Source organism: Mus musculus, chromosome 5 (assembly GCF_000001635.26).
Source record: "Mus musculus strain C57BL/6J chromosome 5, GRCm38.p6 C57BL/6J".
Taxonomy (NCBI): domain Eukaryota; kingdom Metazoa; phylum Chordata; class Mammalia; order Rodentia; family Muridae; genus Mus; species Mus musculus.
The window spans coordinates 137646646-137662780 of NC_000071.6; the positions used below are offsets into that span (position 1 = coordinate 137646646).

The following is a 16135-nucleotide window of genomic DNA, read 5'->3' on the forward strand; positions in this document are numbered from 1 at the left end:
GAGGTTACAGTGCATGCTACCACACCCAGCTTGGAAAATAGTACGTGTGTTGTACAGGCTGTCCCCTGCATGTGGTCAGAGGTCAGCTTTTGGAAGTGGGTCCTCACCTTCTACCTTTTTTTGTTTGTTTGTTTTTGTTTTTTCGAGACAGGGTTTCTCTGTATCGCCCTGGCTGTCCTGGAACTCACTTTGTAGACCAGGCTGGCCTCGAACTCAGAAATCCGCCTGCCTCTGCCCCCCAAGTGCTGGGATCAAAGGCGTGCACCACCATGCCCGGCTAGCCTTCCACCTTTTTGAAGCAGGGACTCTCTCTGCTGCCGCACTGTGTACCCCAGGCATTTAAAGATAGTAGTGGCCATTATTTTTTTAGGCAGGGTTTCTCTGTAGCTCTGGCTGTCCTGGGACTCAGAGAGCTGCCTGCCTCTGCCTTCCGAGTCGTGTCCTGTTGTAGTCTTCTAGCTTGCTCTAGAAGTGCTGGGGTTGTGATGGACTGGGATTCTACTTTCCATGTGGGTTCTGATGATCAAATTGGGGCCATTGGATCTGCACAGCAAGCACGTTTCTAATTAGACTACGTCCCCAGCCCCTTGGATATTTTGTTTCTCTACATTAGGGTCACATGGGGGTGGGGAGTGGTGTGACACATTCTGACAAAGCTTAGTTGACAAGTCATGGTACCTTAGCAGACCTGCCAATGCCCTAATGTCGTGGCCAGCAAAATCCATGTGGGGAAAGATAACGGTATACAGAGAAGAAAAGGCCAAGCCCTGAGACCCTGGTAGGGGACTTGGGGGAGGGGCTCCCTTAGGTAAGGGACCCATGTAACAGGTAAACAGAACCAAGACAACCTGGGTCGGTCGTCTTCTCAGCATAGTTCAGGGGCAGCCCAAGCAGCAGAGGTCTATGACCCATTTGTGATCCTGAATCCTAGAGAAATCACTGCAGTATGAAGCTGGGTTGGAATCCGTCCCCGCCCCAGTCAGGTTTCTTTGTGAAGTCCTGGCTGTCCTGGAACCCCCTTTAGAGGCACTCAGAGATCTGACTACCCCTGCCTCCCAAGGGAGTGCTGGTCTTAAAGGTATGCACCACCATTGCCTGTCTGGTTATAAACTGCACATCTTTGAGCCCCCTTTCAAATGCTACACGGAAAGCAGACACCCACTACCAACAGACATCATAGGTATGGGCCTTTCGTGCCAGAGGCCTGCCCCAGGTGCCTCCCAACCGTGCAGAGCCCCACCCAGAGCTGAAAGAAATATTCAACGTTCAGTCGGCAAATCCTGGAAGATGGCCCCGTAGATAATGTACTCATGCAAGTTTGAGACTTGAGCTGGGTAGTCAGGTTACACAGCTGGACATGGCCATGTGCAGCCATAAACCCAGGGCTCTCCCAGTGAGAGGGGAGCGGAGACAGGATGGTTTCCAGACACTCTCTAGCCTGCTAGCCTGGAGTATGCAATGGCGAGCAAGACTCCATCTCAAAGGAAACTGAGCTTCACTCCCTCAGGATTGAGTTGAAGCATCCAGGAAGGGTCTTTTCCTATCTTCTTCCTGCCTCCCTGACCCTGGTTATCTTGCAAACATCTGTCCTTGTGAAATCACATCTGCTGTCACAGAGGCTGCTCCAAATGTTCTGTGTCACTCAGCCCTGGAGTGCTGGGTAAAAGATAAAGCAGGAAGCAGCAGCCACCCAAGGACCTGGGGTGTGGACTAAGAGAGAGCATAGCAGTGTGCAGTAGTGTACAGAGAGGTGAGCAGTGTCTGGTGACGTGATACGCTGGGTACCAGAAGCCTGGCTTACCTCAGTTGCCATAGCAACAACTCTACCTAAGCACATATTTTATAGTCTTCTGAAACCTCAGCAACTCAGGAAGTAGCATATCTGGGGCTCTGCTAGGTTGGGGGCATACCACATCTCTATGGAAGACTCTTGTTAGCAGGAGTAGGAATCCAGAGGAGAACCTTTGAGATGGCTTGTGATTCTTCTCTGGGTGTGTGTGGGTGGGTGGGTGAGGGGGACAACTAAGCTACGTAATGAGGCTTGGTACTAACAGAAACTGCCCATGGGCGATTGGCTGACAGACAGACCCGAGCCAGGGTAGCTGTCACCTGCATAGCGTAGCTAGAGCATTGGCCAGGGTCGGTGTAGAGAGAAGGACATGGCCAGACGTGTATAAGTCAAGTTCCAGGCCCCCCCACCCCCGAGGTGTGTATGTGCAAGTATGTGCATCTGTCCAGACTTACAGCCGTCAGGTGAGGCTGTGCAAAGAGGACAAACAAGCCCACTTGGTTCCTTTTTTCTATACACTGGGGATGTTTCTGTTGTTTTTGCCACTGGTCTGGAGAGGTTAGACGGAGGAAGGTTGCTGAGCCCTTCTCTGCCAGGGACAGTGGCTTCAGCCCCAGCCTCAGCTCAGGGGATGTTTGAGGCTAACCCTGGGTAGATTATCAGTCAGAAGACTGTCCAGGGTCCACATCAGACAGAGGGACAGGAGGGGAGGAGGCTAGGAGGACCTGGACACAGGCAGCAGGCAGGCAACAGGAAATCCCTGGGATACAGTGCAGTTTGATTTATATATAAAAGGGGCCCTGTTTTTTTTTTTTAGGGTCCTTTAAAACTAAAGTTATCTGAAGCCAGAGTGTTCCAGGGAAGCTGTGTTTAAAAAAAGAAAAAAAACAACCAACCTTGCCCTTACTCCTGGCTTCAAGCAAAATGGGGGGAAAGGGAAGGGCCAAAGATATGGCTCCTTTGGTAGAATGCTCGATTCCTAGCACCTTGTGAAACTGTGTGGTGGCATGTCAGAAATTCAGTCACACTTGGTTACACAGTGTGTCTGAGGCCGGCCTGAGCTCCACAGTGAGTTCCATGCAAGCCAGAGCTACACAGCCTCTGTGACTATGTCTCAAAAGGAGCAGCAGCAAAAAAGAAATGGGAGGGGCAGCCTGGCGTCGGGGCACATACCTGGAATCTTAGCCCTCAGGAGACTGAGGCAGCAGAATTAGTCTGAGGATAGCCCAAGCTACATAGGTAGGAGAACTGGTGGTGGTGGTGGTGGTGGGGAACAGACTGACATTATTAAAGATGAGAAAAGAAACAGAAAATATGGAAAAATCTAGTACAAAGGCTAGGGGCCAGCTGGGTGACCTCCCTCCCCCCTCACTCCCTCCCCCCCCTCCTCCCAGGAGAGGGAAGGAGGGGAGAGGCTAGGCTAGCGGAAACAGTAGAGACTGAGTCTTATTGCAGAGGGAAGGCCAAGCCTGGCTTAGCAAGAGCTACAGATCTTTCCAGAAACATCTATAAAGCAAAGAACTGACTGATAACTTAATGCCCACATCCCTTTGCTGGTCCCTATGGAAGGCCCAGAGAAATCCTAAGAATGAATAATTTAAAGGGCCAGGAACTCTTGGCGGAGGTCTGAAGGGCGGGGCCTCCCAGGGTAAACAGCACGGCCAAGGCCTGGGTCTCTCTGCTGGAGGGGAATTTATCTCATGCACAGGCAGCGCAAAACACCTGGCCGATGACACAACAGCCTCTGGTAAGGAACTGCTGGAGGCGCCGAGAATACTGAGAGGCGGTTTACTTATCAAAGCTACACTCGACCAGCTCCCTGGCACCTGCCGCCCTGCGCCATCACTACCTTTCAGCCCCAGATCGGGACCCTCACTGGTCTCCGGGCTTCTTGCTAACAGAGGGTGCGCAGTTCAGGTCACGTGTTTATCAGCCCAGGCAGTGAAGATCAGAAGATCCAAGTCAAGGCTCAGTCCTGTTGACTGACTTGTGTCCACTCCAGCTGGCACAAAACAAGACACTCAGAGCTTTTTTTTTTTTTTTTTTTTAATCCTTTCAAACGCAATCTTTTCCGACATTGCCTCCAAACAAGCTTTGGTGCAGATATTTGAGAACAGAGGGAGGAATGTGGAAAAAAGAAGAAAAAAAAAAAAAAAAAACCAAACTCCCCAGCCAATCGCAGACTTTTCATTGGAAAAGCCTAGCCTCTGGGGTACCCCTTCTCGTGTGTATTGTGGAAAGCGTCAGGACACTTGGTTGTCCTCCCCTGAGCCCTGGGGCTCCGGGTTTGATTATCCAGGCACAGGCAGGAGTTACCCTATTCTTCAAGTTCCCAGGAGGAGTCTAGACAAGTGCTCTACCACTGAACTACATCCTGAGTTCTCTGTTTTTACTTTTTATCGTTTTGTTTTTTTTTTTTTTCTTCCTTTGAGACGGAGGGTCCCAAAATTGTCCAGGCTAGTCTTGAACTTGTGATCCTCCTACCCAAGTCCCCCAAGTTCAAGGGTTGTCTAGGAGAAAAAGAATGGCCAGCGGTGTTTATCTGTTTACATATGTGTATGCATATATATATTTATTTATGTATATAATAGGCTATATTAGAAAAGTCTCTATTTATAAATATAAAACACTGGTATCCAAACATGACAGGGCTAACTAAAGTGCTTGACAGGAGGCGGGCACGCATACTCTGTAGGTCAAACTCCCCCACCCTGACGGACAAGATGAGGGGGCAGCTAGGAAGAACTGAGGTGGAGAGAAGTGGGTGTGGCCGAGCCTGGCAAACAAAAACACTAGACACCAGAAGCTCCGCAGTCCCAGGGCTATCTGGTGGCTTTCAACACCAGGCCTCATCTTTACCCTACATTCGAGCTTTGCTTCCATCTGGGAGGACAGCGGCAGCTTTGGAAGGTTGGGTGTGGAGGAAGTTGCGGCTGGGGCTGTGCCTAGCTTCTCTCCCCACAGGCCAGGAGGGACAGGATCGAAGACTGTCTTCATAATTAATAATCTGACAGAAATACACCACTATGGGGTCTCCTGGTGAGAGTATCTTTGCTCCTTGTGGGCTTCTTCCTGGGTAGGTGTCCAGCAAGGAAGAGGAAGCCCCTGGGCGGCAGACCAGGAGGCTAGAGTCTGAGTCATCTCCAAGTCACACTTCTAAACCTCCCCTCTTCCCAGATCCAGAAGCCCCGCAACCCAGGCCCAATCCCAGCCTCAGACCCACAGAAATGCCCCACAGGCAAATGGTCACCAGAGCTCTGAGGGGTGCAGAAGTAGAAGTTGTTCCCCACACCCCCAGGAGGGGAGAGCCCCTTCTTCCCCCAATGACACAGTGCTACAAGAATGGGTTTGTGGTTGGAGGTTTGGAGGCAAACGCTGAGGATCCAGTCTGCAAAGAGACAGCAAAAGGTTACTAGATTAGCGGGGCGGGGAGGGAAACTGCTGGAGACCACCCAACGTCACCACTCGAGAAACAGACAGTAAGGGAGATTAGGGGACACTGAAGGGAGTGAGGGACTGAGTGGGGCCTGGGAGCTGGGTGTGGATGGACACACCTGAGATCTCAGCACTCAGATGTCTGAGGCAGGAGGAGCCTGAGTTTCAGCCTAGCCTGGGGTACACAATGCGACTCAGTCTCAAAAAAAGGGAGGAGGTGGGCTGTGTGTGTGTACTGGCTTCATGGGTACCTAATCTTGAATCCTCAGCACCCATATAAAGCTGGGGTGGTCTCATGTGCACCTACAACCTCGGTGTCCCTCGAGGGACAGAGACCGGAGAACCCCTGGGGTTCACCAGCCACCAGACTAGTTCCAGGTTCCATGAGAGGCCCTATGTCAGGTGGAGCGTGATAGGGAAGGCCACCGGAAGTCCTCCTCTGGCCTCTGTGAGTGCATGGGTACACACACATGCACTCCAGGAAGGGGTCTTAGTTATACCCCACATTACCACCTTCTGGAAAGATCTGTGTGTCTCCAATGTCACAGTGCAGTGCTTACCATGAAAGGATTGGTAGAGATCCCAGCCGGCTGGCTCAGTGGCCTCTGCCCCAGCTTAGAGGTCCCCAAGTCGCCAAAGGAAGATCCTGGGAGACAAGGACAATAATTTGGTTGACTGTGTCTCTCACCTTCCTGAAGGAGAGCAGCTTGCTACATTCCCAGGGAGCACCCAAGAGGGATCCTTCCAGAATTCTCCTTAGAAAAGTATGGAGCCATCAGGAGACAGAGGTAGCTCTGCAGCTCCTCTGGGCCCCCTACTGGTCAGAAAGGGAACTAGGTCAACTCTCCATCTGTACAGGCAACCAGCGCCCCACCCCCTGTAAACTGTCTTCTTAAGGGTCAAGAAGAGTAGGCTGAAAACAAATCCTTAAAAATATTCCGGCCTGGCAGTGGTGGCCCAGGCCTTTAACCCAAGCAAGGCCAGCCTGGTCTACAGAGTGAGTTCCAGGATAGCCAGGGCTACACAGAGAAACCCTGTCTTGGAAAAAAACAAAAACAAAAGATTATAAACAGCCAAGCATAGTGTCATGTTTAACCCCAGCACCCGGCAAGCTGGGAGGATCAGGAATTCAAGGCTAGCCTGGGCTACACACTGCAAACCTATCTCAAAACAAAACAAAAAAAATAAGAGAAGGTAAACAGGGGCTGGCAAGGTGGATCAGTGGTAAAGGCTTCTGCCAACCTGATGACCTGAGTTTGATACCCAGGACCCCCGCGCTAGAAGGAGGGACCTGACTTATCACAAGTTGTCTTGACCTTCATGGCAGTGCTATGCCATGTTCACCCAAACACACACACACAAATGTTAAACAAAACAGGCGAAGGCTGGCGAGATGGCTCCACACTTAAAACCACAGCCCACTCTTCCAGAGGACCAAGGTTCACATCTTGCAGCCAAAACACCCACACATACCAAATAAAATTCCTTTTAAAAAGGGTATGCATATGGAGAGAGAGGGGTGTGTATAGGCTCCTGCCTTCTTTATTGGACTGGGGCTGGAACTCAGTGTCAATGGTGCCAGGCAAACTCTACAGTGAGCTCCAACTCCCGCCCTCTTTCCACTATGTGAGCCTTCCCGGCAGGCCTTGCACTTGTCTCAGCCTCTTGATTGCTGGGATAAATCAATGCACTTGCGCACTTGGTGTGCACAGTTTCTGTGTAAATGCAATGCCGTTCACGTGAACTGCATGAGTTATCTATGGAGTCCGGTGTGCATGCGGGGTGGGGGTGGGGTTCCTGGAACAGATCACACACAGTCTTCGGAGGCTGCACTGTCCAGATGTACAGTGGGGATATGCGGAGGAAAGAGGGGCTCATACCCGGTCCTCTTACCATTCTGCTGGTCGGCCAGTCCAGCCTGTGTGGGGAACACGGGTGCAGAGAAGGGACTGGCAAAGGCCCCGGAGGGTGGCACTGGCTGGAGAAGGCCAGGCCGAACACTGCTCATCCCAAAGCCAGGCCCTGTGGAGCGAGAGAGGGGAGGCTCAAACAGACTTCAGGCAGATGAGCTGACATTTTCCCACCTTAACCTCCCCATATAGAAAGTGGGGTCACTTTTCCCACAGTGGGAAGCCCTATAAGCCTGTGATCGCCATGCTCCTGGGGCGCCTGGCTTGAAGGGTGCAGTGCTCGTGAACCATGCAGAACTGGGCCCACAGATAAGGGGACTTATGACCCCTCGCTATGTCAGCTCTCATTGATTCTCTCTCCCGGTGTCCTTCCCCCTTATGAGGCAGGGTCTCACGTAAGCCCAAGCTGTCCTTGAGCTCACTATGTAGCTAAGGATGGCCTAGCTTCCCAGTGCTGGATGACAGCTCTGTGCCTTCATGCCCAGATCTGCTTTATTCCCTAAAATGGGCATGGGACCCATCTCACTGGGCCACCATAAGCTGATGGAGCGAGGCCGTGTGTGTGTGTGTGTGTGTGTGTGTGTGTGTGTGTGTGTGTGTATGCGCGCATGCGTGTGACTCTGCTCTAGGCGACCTCCTGTCTCCTCAGCCTGAGTCCCCATCGAGCTAACAGGAGTTGAGGAGTTTAAGGGACAATAGAGGCTGTGGAGGGCCCAGGGCAAGGAACTACAAGGCCTTGCTGACTAACAAGGACGGGGAATAACAAGAACTCTGTTCATGAGGGTTCTCTGGTAGCTTAGGCTTGGAACACTGAAGGAAGAAAGCCTGGCTGTTCCAAGGGATGGATCTGCATAGGGGATTGGAGACAGGAGCATCATAGTGCCCTCAGCTAAGAGGAAAAACACTTGAGAACCGACTTGGGGGAAAGGCATGCTTCCCTCCCCCTCCTCTCTTCTCTCCCTCCCTCCCTCCCTCTCCTCCACTCACCCGCTTCTCTCTTGACTCTCCTTCCTTTAAATCTTTTTTTTTTTTTTTTTTTTTGAGACAGAGTCTCACTATGTAGACCAGGCTGGCCCGGATCTTACTATGTACCCCAGCCTGTCCTTGAACTTGTGACGATCCTCTCTCTTAAGCAGTACTGTTATTACAGGGGCGCACCACCATGTGGCGTTTTTTTCTGTGATACTGTTATGGCAAAGATGCTTCTATTTTTAGTCCACTAGGTGGCTTAGATTTACAGCTGGAACTAGCGGGGGCTAGTGTGGAGAGCGTGATGGTGACTGCTCTTTGGACCATGAGAGACATAAGGTTAGGAGAGCTGGCACTCTAAAAACTTCAAAGTTGGTTCTGAGAACTTACCTGAGGCTAGACCATTGGGTTGGAATGGGTTGGTAGAAGGCAGCTGGGCTTGGGCAGGGGTGGCGAAGGGGTTGGTGTAGGCTGCTCACAGCACAAAGAGAGAGACGTTAGAGAAAAAGATGGTTTGAGTCCTTTCAATCTTGAGGTGCTTTTCCCACCTCCCCTTCCAGGTCTCCACAGGTAAGACTCACCTCCAAAGGGGAGCCCTCCACTGCCGCTAACACCTGGCACGGCCGACTGCAGGGCAGGAACCTGGCTCGGCATCCCAAAAACACTGTGGCGCAGAGAGAGAGGAGGTGGGAATGGGCAGCTTCCAGAAAGAGCAAGCAGGGGGGCAAAGAAGGCAAGCCCACTGTGTTACCCAAGGCTAGCCCAGGAAGCCAAGGGGAGACAAGGAAGCCACAATGCACTATCAGCCTGTGAAAATGCCACCAACCTTCAGATAAGTCACCTTTGTGTCTAGACCCACCTGCCAGGGAGACCTCCAGCAGCCATCCTGGGACCCAGGAGGCCGCCCACATCTGCAAGGTTGTTGGGTTGACTGGCAGCTGCAAGGGGTGCCACACCAAACGCAGACATCTGGCCACTTCCTGGATGGGATAAAACAAGGAGGCTAGGCTGAGACCTGAGGGAAAGACGAGAAGGGGAGATGGAGGTGGGGGTGGGGTGGAATGGTGACAGGTGAGGCACCTGCTGGACTCTCTGAGCCAGTTCGGCTCTCCTGTGAGTGGCTAGTGTAGGAGGGCTCATCCCCTGAAGACTTCTGGGTAAGGCAATAAGGTCTCATCTTGGCTGTCTCTTCAGCAAAAATGGCATTCCTCCTTTCTGTCTTTTTTGAGACAGGCTCTCAATATGTAGCTCAGGCTGGCCTTGAACTCTCCTTTATCCTCTTGCCTTAGTCTCCCAAGGCTGGGATTACAAGTGTGCCTGGAGTATAACGGGCTAAGGATCAAATCCAGGGCTCAGTGTATAGACAGACACTCTACAAAGACATCCCGAGTTCCCGGTTAACTTTGAGAATCAGGCAGGCAGCGGTGGCGCATACCTTCAACATCACCATCCAGGAGGCAGAGGCAGGTGGATCTGTGAGTTCAAGGCTAGCCTGGTCTACAGAGCAAGTTCTAGGACAGCCAGGGCTACACAGAGAAACCCTGACTCAAAAAAAAAAAAAAAAAAAAACCAAACCACCAAGAAAAAACAAAAACCCAAACCGGCCAAAGGAAATTAGTTTATTAATTGTACCATAAATGAAATCTAGGGTCCTGTGCATGTTAGATAAATACCCTACCATGGAACTAACATCCCAAACCTTCATTTTTCACATAGGGTCTCCCTACACAGCCCAGTTAGACCTCAACCTTGCAGCAAGTCAGCCTCAGCTTCCTGAGGGCTTGGAGGCCACCGTACTCAGCATCTCCCCCCACTCTCTCTCTTCCTCCCCATCTATCTCCCCCACCCCAGCGGTGCTGGGACAGAACCCGGGACCTTGTGCATGCTAGGCAAGAACTCTGTCACTGAGCCACATACACTCCAGTTCAGTTCTGGCTTCTTTTTCCAACACTGTAGTTTGAATGTCTAGGCTTCCCCCATTTCTAAAGACTGCATTTATCTTTTTAATTCCTTACTTATTTGTGTGTGGGTGTTGAGTGCTTTTTACATAGGTTTTGGAGGTCAAACTTAAGTTATCAGACTTATATAGCAAGTGCCTTTACCCACGGAACCATCTTGACAGCCCCCCCACCCCCCATCCATGCTTTCAAACACGGAACATAAGGCAGGTGGATCTGGGCCATGCTTGCTTGCCTCAGAGTACACGGGGTTTCTGAGCTAATGTAACAAGGGGTTTCAGCTCCTCTAGGAATGAGCCAACTCTCGGTATGGCCTCGCTCTCCATGTTCCAACTGCTTCCCAAGGAGAGAGTTTCTACCCCAGCTGGCTCCTGCCTGGATCATAGTCTGTGAAGTGTTCCCCTATGGACACTAGAGGGCAGAGCTGGGCTTCAACTCGGGTTACCCAGGAAGCCATCACCAGCTCCAAAGCAGCAGTTTAATTCTTATTAATTTTTTTTTTTTTTGCATAAAGGGGTGCACATGGAGGTCAGAGGACTTGCAGTAGCTGGTTCTCTTGTTCCGTCACGTGGGATCTGGGATCAACCTCAGGTCACTGGACTTGGCAGCAAAAGCCTTACCCACTGAACTCCAAGAAACTGCACATTTAGCAACTTCCCCTCTTCGCACTCCTTACATACACAACACAGCCCTATCAGAAGAGCTGCCCACCTCTCAAAATCTCTAAAGTCTATAGAGCTTTTTCTGCCTCGTGTTGCTGGGGATGGAATCTGGGGCCTTGCCTGTGCTTAGGCAGGTGCTCTACCAACTGAGCTACATCCTCCATCCTAGCTCCACGTGCACACTGGGGATCGATCTTGCCACAGTGGCAGGGATGGGTTAGGGTGTGCCCTGTCAGCTGGTAGAGCCGTCCAGACCTGATGCTTTGGGAACTGCGAGTATCAGGTCTTTCTTTTCCCACATAGATCCCAGCACTGTTGGGATGTAATCAACTTGAACTATAGGCCAGCATCCCTCTCACCCCTACCCTCTCTTGTGTCTTTTCAGACAGGGTCTCATGTAGCTCAGGCTGACTTCAAACTCCCGGTGTAGCCAGCCAATGACCTCAAACTTCTGACCCTCCTTCTTCACTATCCTGAGTGACAGGATAATGAGCCTAGCTTAACATGTCTAATTTATGTGCTGATAAGGATCAAACTGAGACACTTTCACAAGCTATGCAAGCACCGTACCAACGGGACGATGAATAAATATTGTAAAATTTAAAACTTTCTAAGCCTTTTTTTAAAAATTTTTTACTTGTATGAGCATTTTGCTTGCACATATGTGTGTACTATGTACATGCCTGGTGTGCATATGGGCTAGAAGAGGGCATCAGGTCCCCTGGAACTGGAATTACAGATGTTGTGAGCTGCCATGTAGGTGATGGGACTCGAACCTGAGTCCTCTGGAAGAGCAGTCAGTGCTCTTAACTATTGTTCTGCCTCTCTAGCACAACACATGTAATTCTTATTTGTCGGAAATTATGGAAATTTTGTTTCCTATTGAATCGCCAACCATTAAAGGATCATATTGGAAAGAATATATTCTGGGGTTGAAGAGATGGCTTAGTGGTTAAGAGCGCTCGCCACTACTGCAGAGGACCAGGGTTCGGTTCCCAGCACGCACTTGATGGCGCGCAACCTGGAACTCCTGTTCCTAAGGTTTCAGTGCCCTTTTCTGTCTCCTCACTTGGGGCACATTCATATATACAGGCCCCAAACGCTCATACACACAAATAAAAATAAAGTAAGCCTTTAAAAAATAAAAAAATATATATTTTAGAAGTAGATACCCTGTCAGATGGTCACAAAGTCCTATTTCTTCTATTTTAGAGCACACTTGCTAAATAGTTCCTCAGGACACCCTTGGCTGGCTCACTTTAGTCTCCCGAGGGAGAAGGGTGGAGGCTCCTCCGCAGCTGGCTTGTTAAAAGCTCACTGTATTGGGCCAGGCATTGTGATGTATACACAGGTAGATCCATGTAAGTTCAAAGGCTGGAGAGATGGCTCAGTGGTTAAGAGCACTGACTGCTCTTCTGAAGGTCCTGAGTTCAAATCCCAGCAACCACACGGTGGCGCACAACCATCCGTAATGAGATCTGATGCCCTCTTCTGGTGGGTCTGAAGACAGCTACAGTGTACTAACATATAATAAATAAATAAATAAATAAATCTTAATATATAAGTTCAAGGCCAGTCTGGTCTACAGAGCAGGTTCCAGAACAGCCAGGGCCACACAGAGAAACCCTGTTTCAAAGAACAAAACAAAAAATTCTTATTGTGCCCTGTAGTCCGTTCTTTGTCAGAATTGCCGGTTACTTTAAGTCCCATACTCACGGAACCTTCTGCATGGATTTTAACAGAACTGTCTTCCTTACAGTTATGTGCTTAGTGTGTGTCCGGGAGTGCCTGGTACTGGTGCCGTGTGGAGCTCGGAGGACAACTCTCCTCCGTTGGCTCTTTGCTTGCACCTTTTGAGTTTCTGGGATTAGATTGGGATGGTTAGGATTGGCAGCAGGCAGGCACCTTAACAGTTCTCCGTATAAAATGACAAAAGCTTGAGAACTGAAAGCTCAAGACCAGTGTGGGCAACTTAGTGTGATCTTGTTCCAAACTAAAAAATATGAGGGATATAGCTCAGTAATAAAGTTACTTGCCTAGATTTTTCAGTTAGTACCTTGGAGCATGACTTAGTGGTAGAGCCCCTGCCTAGAATCCCCCAGGGAGGGGCTGGGGGCGTGGCTCAGGGGTAGAGCCCTTGCCTAGAATCCCCCAGGGAGGGGCTGGGGGTGTGGCTCAGTGGTAGAGCCCCTGCCTAGAATCCCCCAGTGAGGGGCTGGGGGTGTGGCTCAGTGATAGAGCCCCTGCCTAGAATCCCCAGGGAGGGGCTGGGGGCGTGGCTCAGTGGTAGAGCCCCTGCCTAGAATCCCCAGGGAGGGGCTGGGGGCATGGCTCAGTAGTAGACTGGTTGCCTGATGCTTAATTTCCAGTACCACAAAATCAATCAGGCCATCAAACCAAAGCAGCCCTGCAGTTCTCAGTGACACAGTGGGACCCTGTGGGTAGAGTCAGGACGTCTTAGTTCTGCCACATTGTGTCGCACAATCTGTTTTATAATGCTGTATTTTTTCACTCTGGTGATGGAATCCAGGTTCTCATTTACTCTGATTACATACTTCACTACTAGAACCACACCCTGGCAACATTTTCATTTATTTATTTCTGAGACAGGGTCTCACTATGTAGCCCTTGCTGACCTAGTACTTGCCATGTAGATCAGGCTGGCCTCGAACTTACAGAGGCTATCTCTGCTTCCCAAGTACTAGGATTAAAGGCATGTGTCCTTGTGCCCAGCTACATTTTAAAGACTTCAGAGGACCTTGGGTAGGCTGAGGGCTGCAAAGAAGGACTCACCAAAGCTGTAACTTCCAGTTAGCATCCGATTGGCTGCCAATGAGGGCGGAGAAGGGAAAAAAGAGTATGAGTCATTGCTTGTCCCTAGACATCTGGTTTCTACAGCCCTTCAGCTGCCAGCTCCTGGTGTCCAGGACAGCCAAAAGAAGAGAGGCAGGGCTATAGAGACTGAGATCCAAGGGCTCTGGAAAGAACTAAGGGTTGAAAGGGACCTCAAGAGTCGCCTGCAACTCCTAATGGCACAATATCCCTTTTCCAAGAGCTTAGATCTTGGAAGAGATGGGTGTGGATGCCTGGGGACCACCTTGTACTTGACCTGGCACTTGACCCTTTGAGACAGGCTATCCCAGACAATAAGAACAGGATGCGTGTATTGTTTATTGGACTCAGCCCTCCAGTGTTCCCAGTCAGGAAGTTTCTGTGTGGGTCGGAAGAGCACTGAGCAGGTAAAGACACGTGTCATGCAAGTCTGAAGACCTGAGTTCAATGCCCAGGACCCACAGTGGAAGAAGAGACCACTCTCAGAAGCTGTGATCTGACCTCTACATATGGCAAGGCATACATCAGCCTGCCAAGTGTGTACATATGTGCGCACATAAATATGTAAAATAAAATATTTTTAAGGGCTGGTGAGATGGCTCAGCGGGTAAGAGTACCGACTGCTCTTCTGAAGGTCCTGAGTTCAAATCCCATGGAGGCTCACAACCACCCGTAATGAGATCTGACACTGTCTTCTGGTGCGTCTGAAGTCAGCTACAGAGTATTTATGTATAATAATAAATAAATCTTCGGGTCAGAGCAAGCAGAGTTGACCGGAGCAAGCAGAGGTCCTAAAAATTCAATTCCCAACAACCACATGAAGGCTCACAACCATCTATACAGCTACAGTATACTCACATACATAAAATAAATAAATCTTGAAAAAATATTTTTAAAAGCAAGAAAGAGTATTGTCTTGGGTAGAATTCTGGCTAGTAGTGTAGCAATTTTCCTTTTGTGAAAAAGAGGATCACGGTGGGCCCTGTCTGTGGCTGGCAGGCCCCACACCCTGTTACCCTTTAAGGAGAAGCAGTTTTGAATGCCTCTTTTACAGCTATCTGGTCAACGTGATCGATGGGGATGCAAAGGAAGGAAGGATAATGTATGGAGGTGGACAGCGGATGCTACTGAGAGAGAGGCCAGAAATGGATGAGGTACTTTACCTGCAGGGGTCGGCTGGGCCTGGAATGGCGCTTGGACGGATGGAGGGAGGCTTCCGAAGGTGGAAGAGCTAGGGCTGCTGCTGAAGGCATCGAAGTTGGCAAAGCCTCCATGGGCAGGAGTCTGGCCTACTGGAGGAGGGGATACAAATGCTGCTGCAGGAAGAAAAGAAACCTATACACAGCCAGAGGTGCTGGCTGGCTAGGGTGGCTTTTTTTTTTTTTTTTTTTTGTCAACTTGAAACAAGCCAAAAGTCATTTAGCAAGAGGAACCTCAATGAGAAAGTGCCTCTGCCACACATGGTGGTGCATGTTTTAACAACCCTAGGGGGTAGAGGCAGCAGATCTCTGTGAGTTCAAGGCCAGGCCTGGACTATACAGTGAGTACTAGAACAAGTACTAGGCTCTGTAGAGAACCCCCTTCCCCGCCAAAAGAAAGCGCCTCCATCAGACTGAGCTACTGCAGGTGAGTCTGTGGGAGCACTTTCTTGATTCATATGGGAGGACCAAACCCCACGGAGGCAGTGTCATCCATGGGCAGGCGGTCCAGGGCTGTACAAGCAAGCAGGCTGGCTAGTCTACAGAGCAAGACCCAGGCCAGCCAGAGCTACGTGGTGAGAGCCTGTCTCAGAAGGTCGAAAACCAAAAGAAAACAGGCTGAGCAAGCCGTAAGGAACAAGCCTGCAGGCCGCAATCCTCAGCCCTCCACAGTTTCTGCTTCAGTTCCTGATGGGAGTTCCGACCATAACTTCCTTCAAGGGGCTGTGAACCAGGACCCGGAAGCGAAATTAACCCATTCCTCCCAAACTGGTTTTGGTGAGTGTTTTTTTGTTTTTTTGTTTTTTTGTTTTTTTTAAATCACAGTGACAGAAACCTGAGACACAAAGCATGGTGGTTCACACCTGTGACCCCAGCACTCAAGAGGCTGGATGGAGATCATAGCATGAGTTTGAGACCAGCCTGCACTCCACAGCACTACTGCCCTATTTCCAAAAGAGAGAGACAGTCTCCTTTCCTGCCCGCCCTCCTGGGAGGCAGCTCAGTCCCTAGAATCTATGTCATTAGCGTATAATCTTAGCACTGGGAACACAGAGACCGGTGGACCCATGAGTCTACTGGCCGGCCAGCCTAGCCTTATGTGGCAAGTTCCAGGCCAGCGAGAAACTGGTTTTTGCTTGTTTAGAAACTGGTTTTTGCTTGTTTTACTTTAATAATTGAAAAGGTTGGTGCTGAAGAAATGGCTCAGTGGTTAAAAACACTTTTTTTTCCTTTTAAAGATTTATTTATTATATCTAAGTACACTGTAGCTGTCTTCAGATGCACCCGAAGAGGGCGTCAGATCTCATTATAGATGGTTGTGAGCCACCATGTGGTTGCTGGGATTTGAACTCAGGACCTTCAGAAGAGCAGTCAGTGCTCT

At 50.1% G+C, this 16135-nt stretch overlaps 1 protein-coding gene across 5 annotated transcripts in view; it reads right to left on the minus strand.

Moving 5' to 3' along the window:
• Positions 1-3817: 3817 nt before the first annotated feature.
• Positions 3818-16135, minus strand: part of Agfg2 (ArfGAP with FG repeats 2) — a 34344-nt gene continuing 22026 nt past the window's right edge. The window contains exons 6-13 of one of the 5 annotated variants that reach the window (NM_001303271.1): positions 14719-14844; positions 13517-13549; positions 8963-9083; positions 8685-8767; positions 8494-8574; positions 7118-7246; positions 5785-5870; positions 3818-5177 (exon numbers count right to left, since the gene is read on the minus strand). In NM_001303271.1, coding sequence (NP_001290200.1) covers positions 5124-5177; positions 5785-5870; positions 7118-7246; positions 8494-8574; positions 8685-8767; positions 8963-9083; positions 13517-13549; positions 14719-14844 — 713 coding nt within the window. In that variant the 3' untranslated portion in view covers positions 3818-5123. Of the gene's footprint in view, positions 5178-5784; positions 5871-7117; positions 7247-8493; positions 8575-8684; positions 8768-8962; positions 9084-13516; positions 13550-14718; positions 14848-16135 lie in introns of all 5 variants that reach the window. The other 4 variants (NM_001303266.1, XM_006504569.3, NM_178162.3 and 1 more) reach the window with 4 other exon arrangements.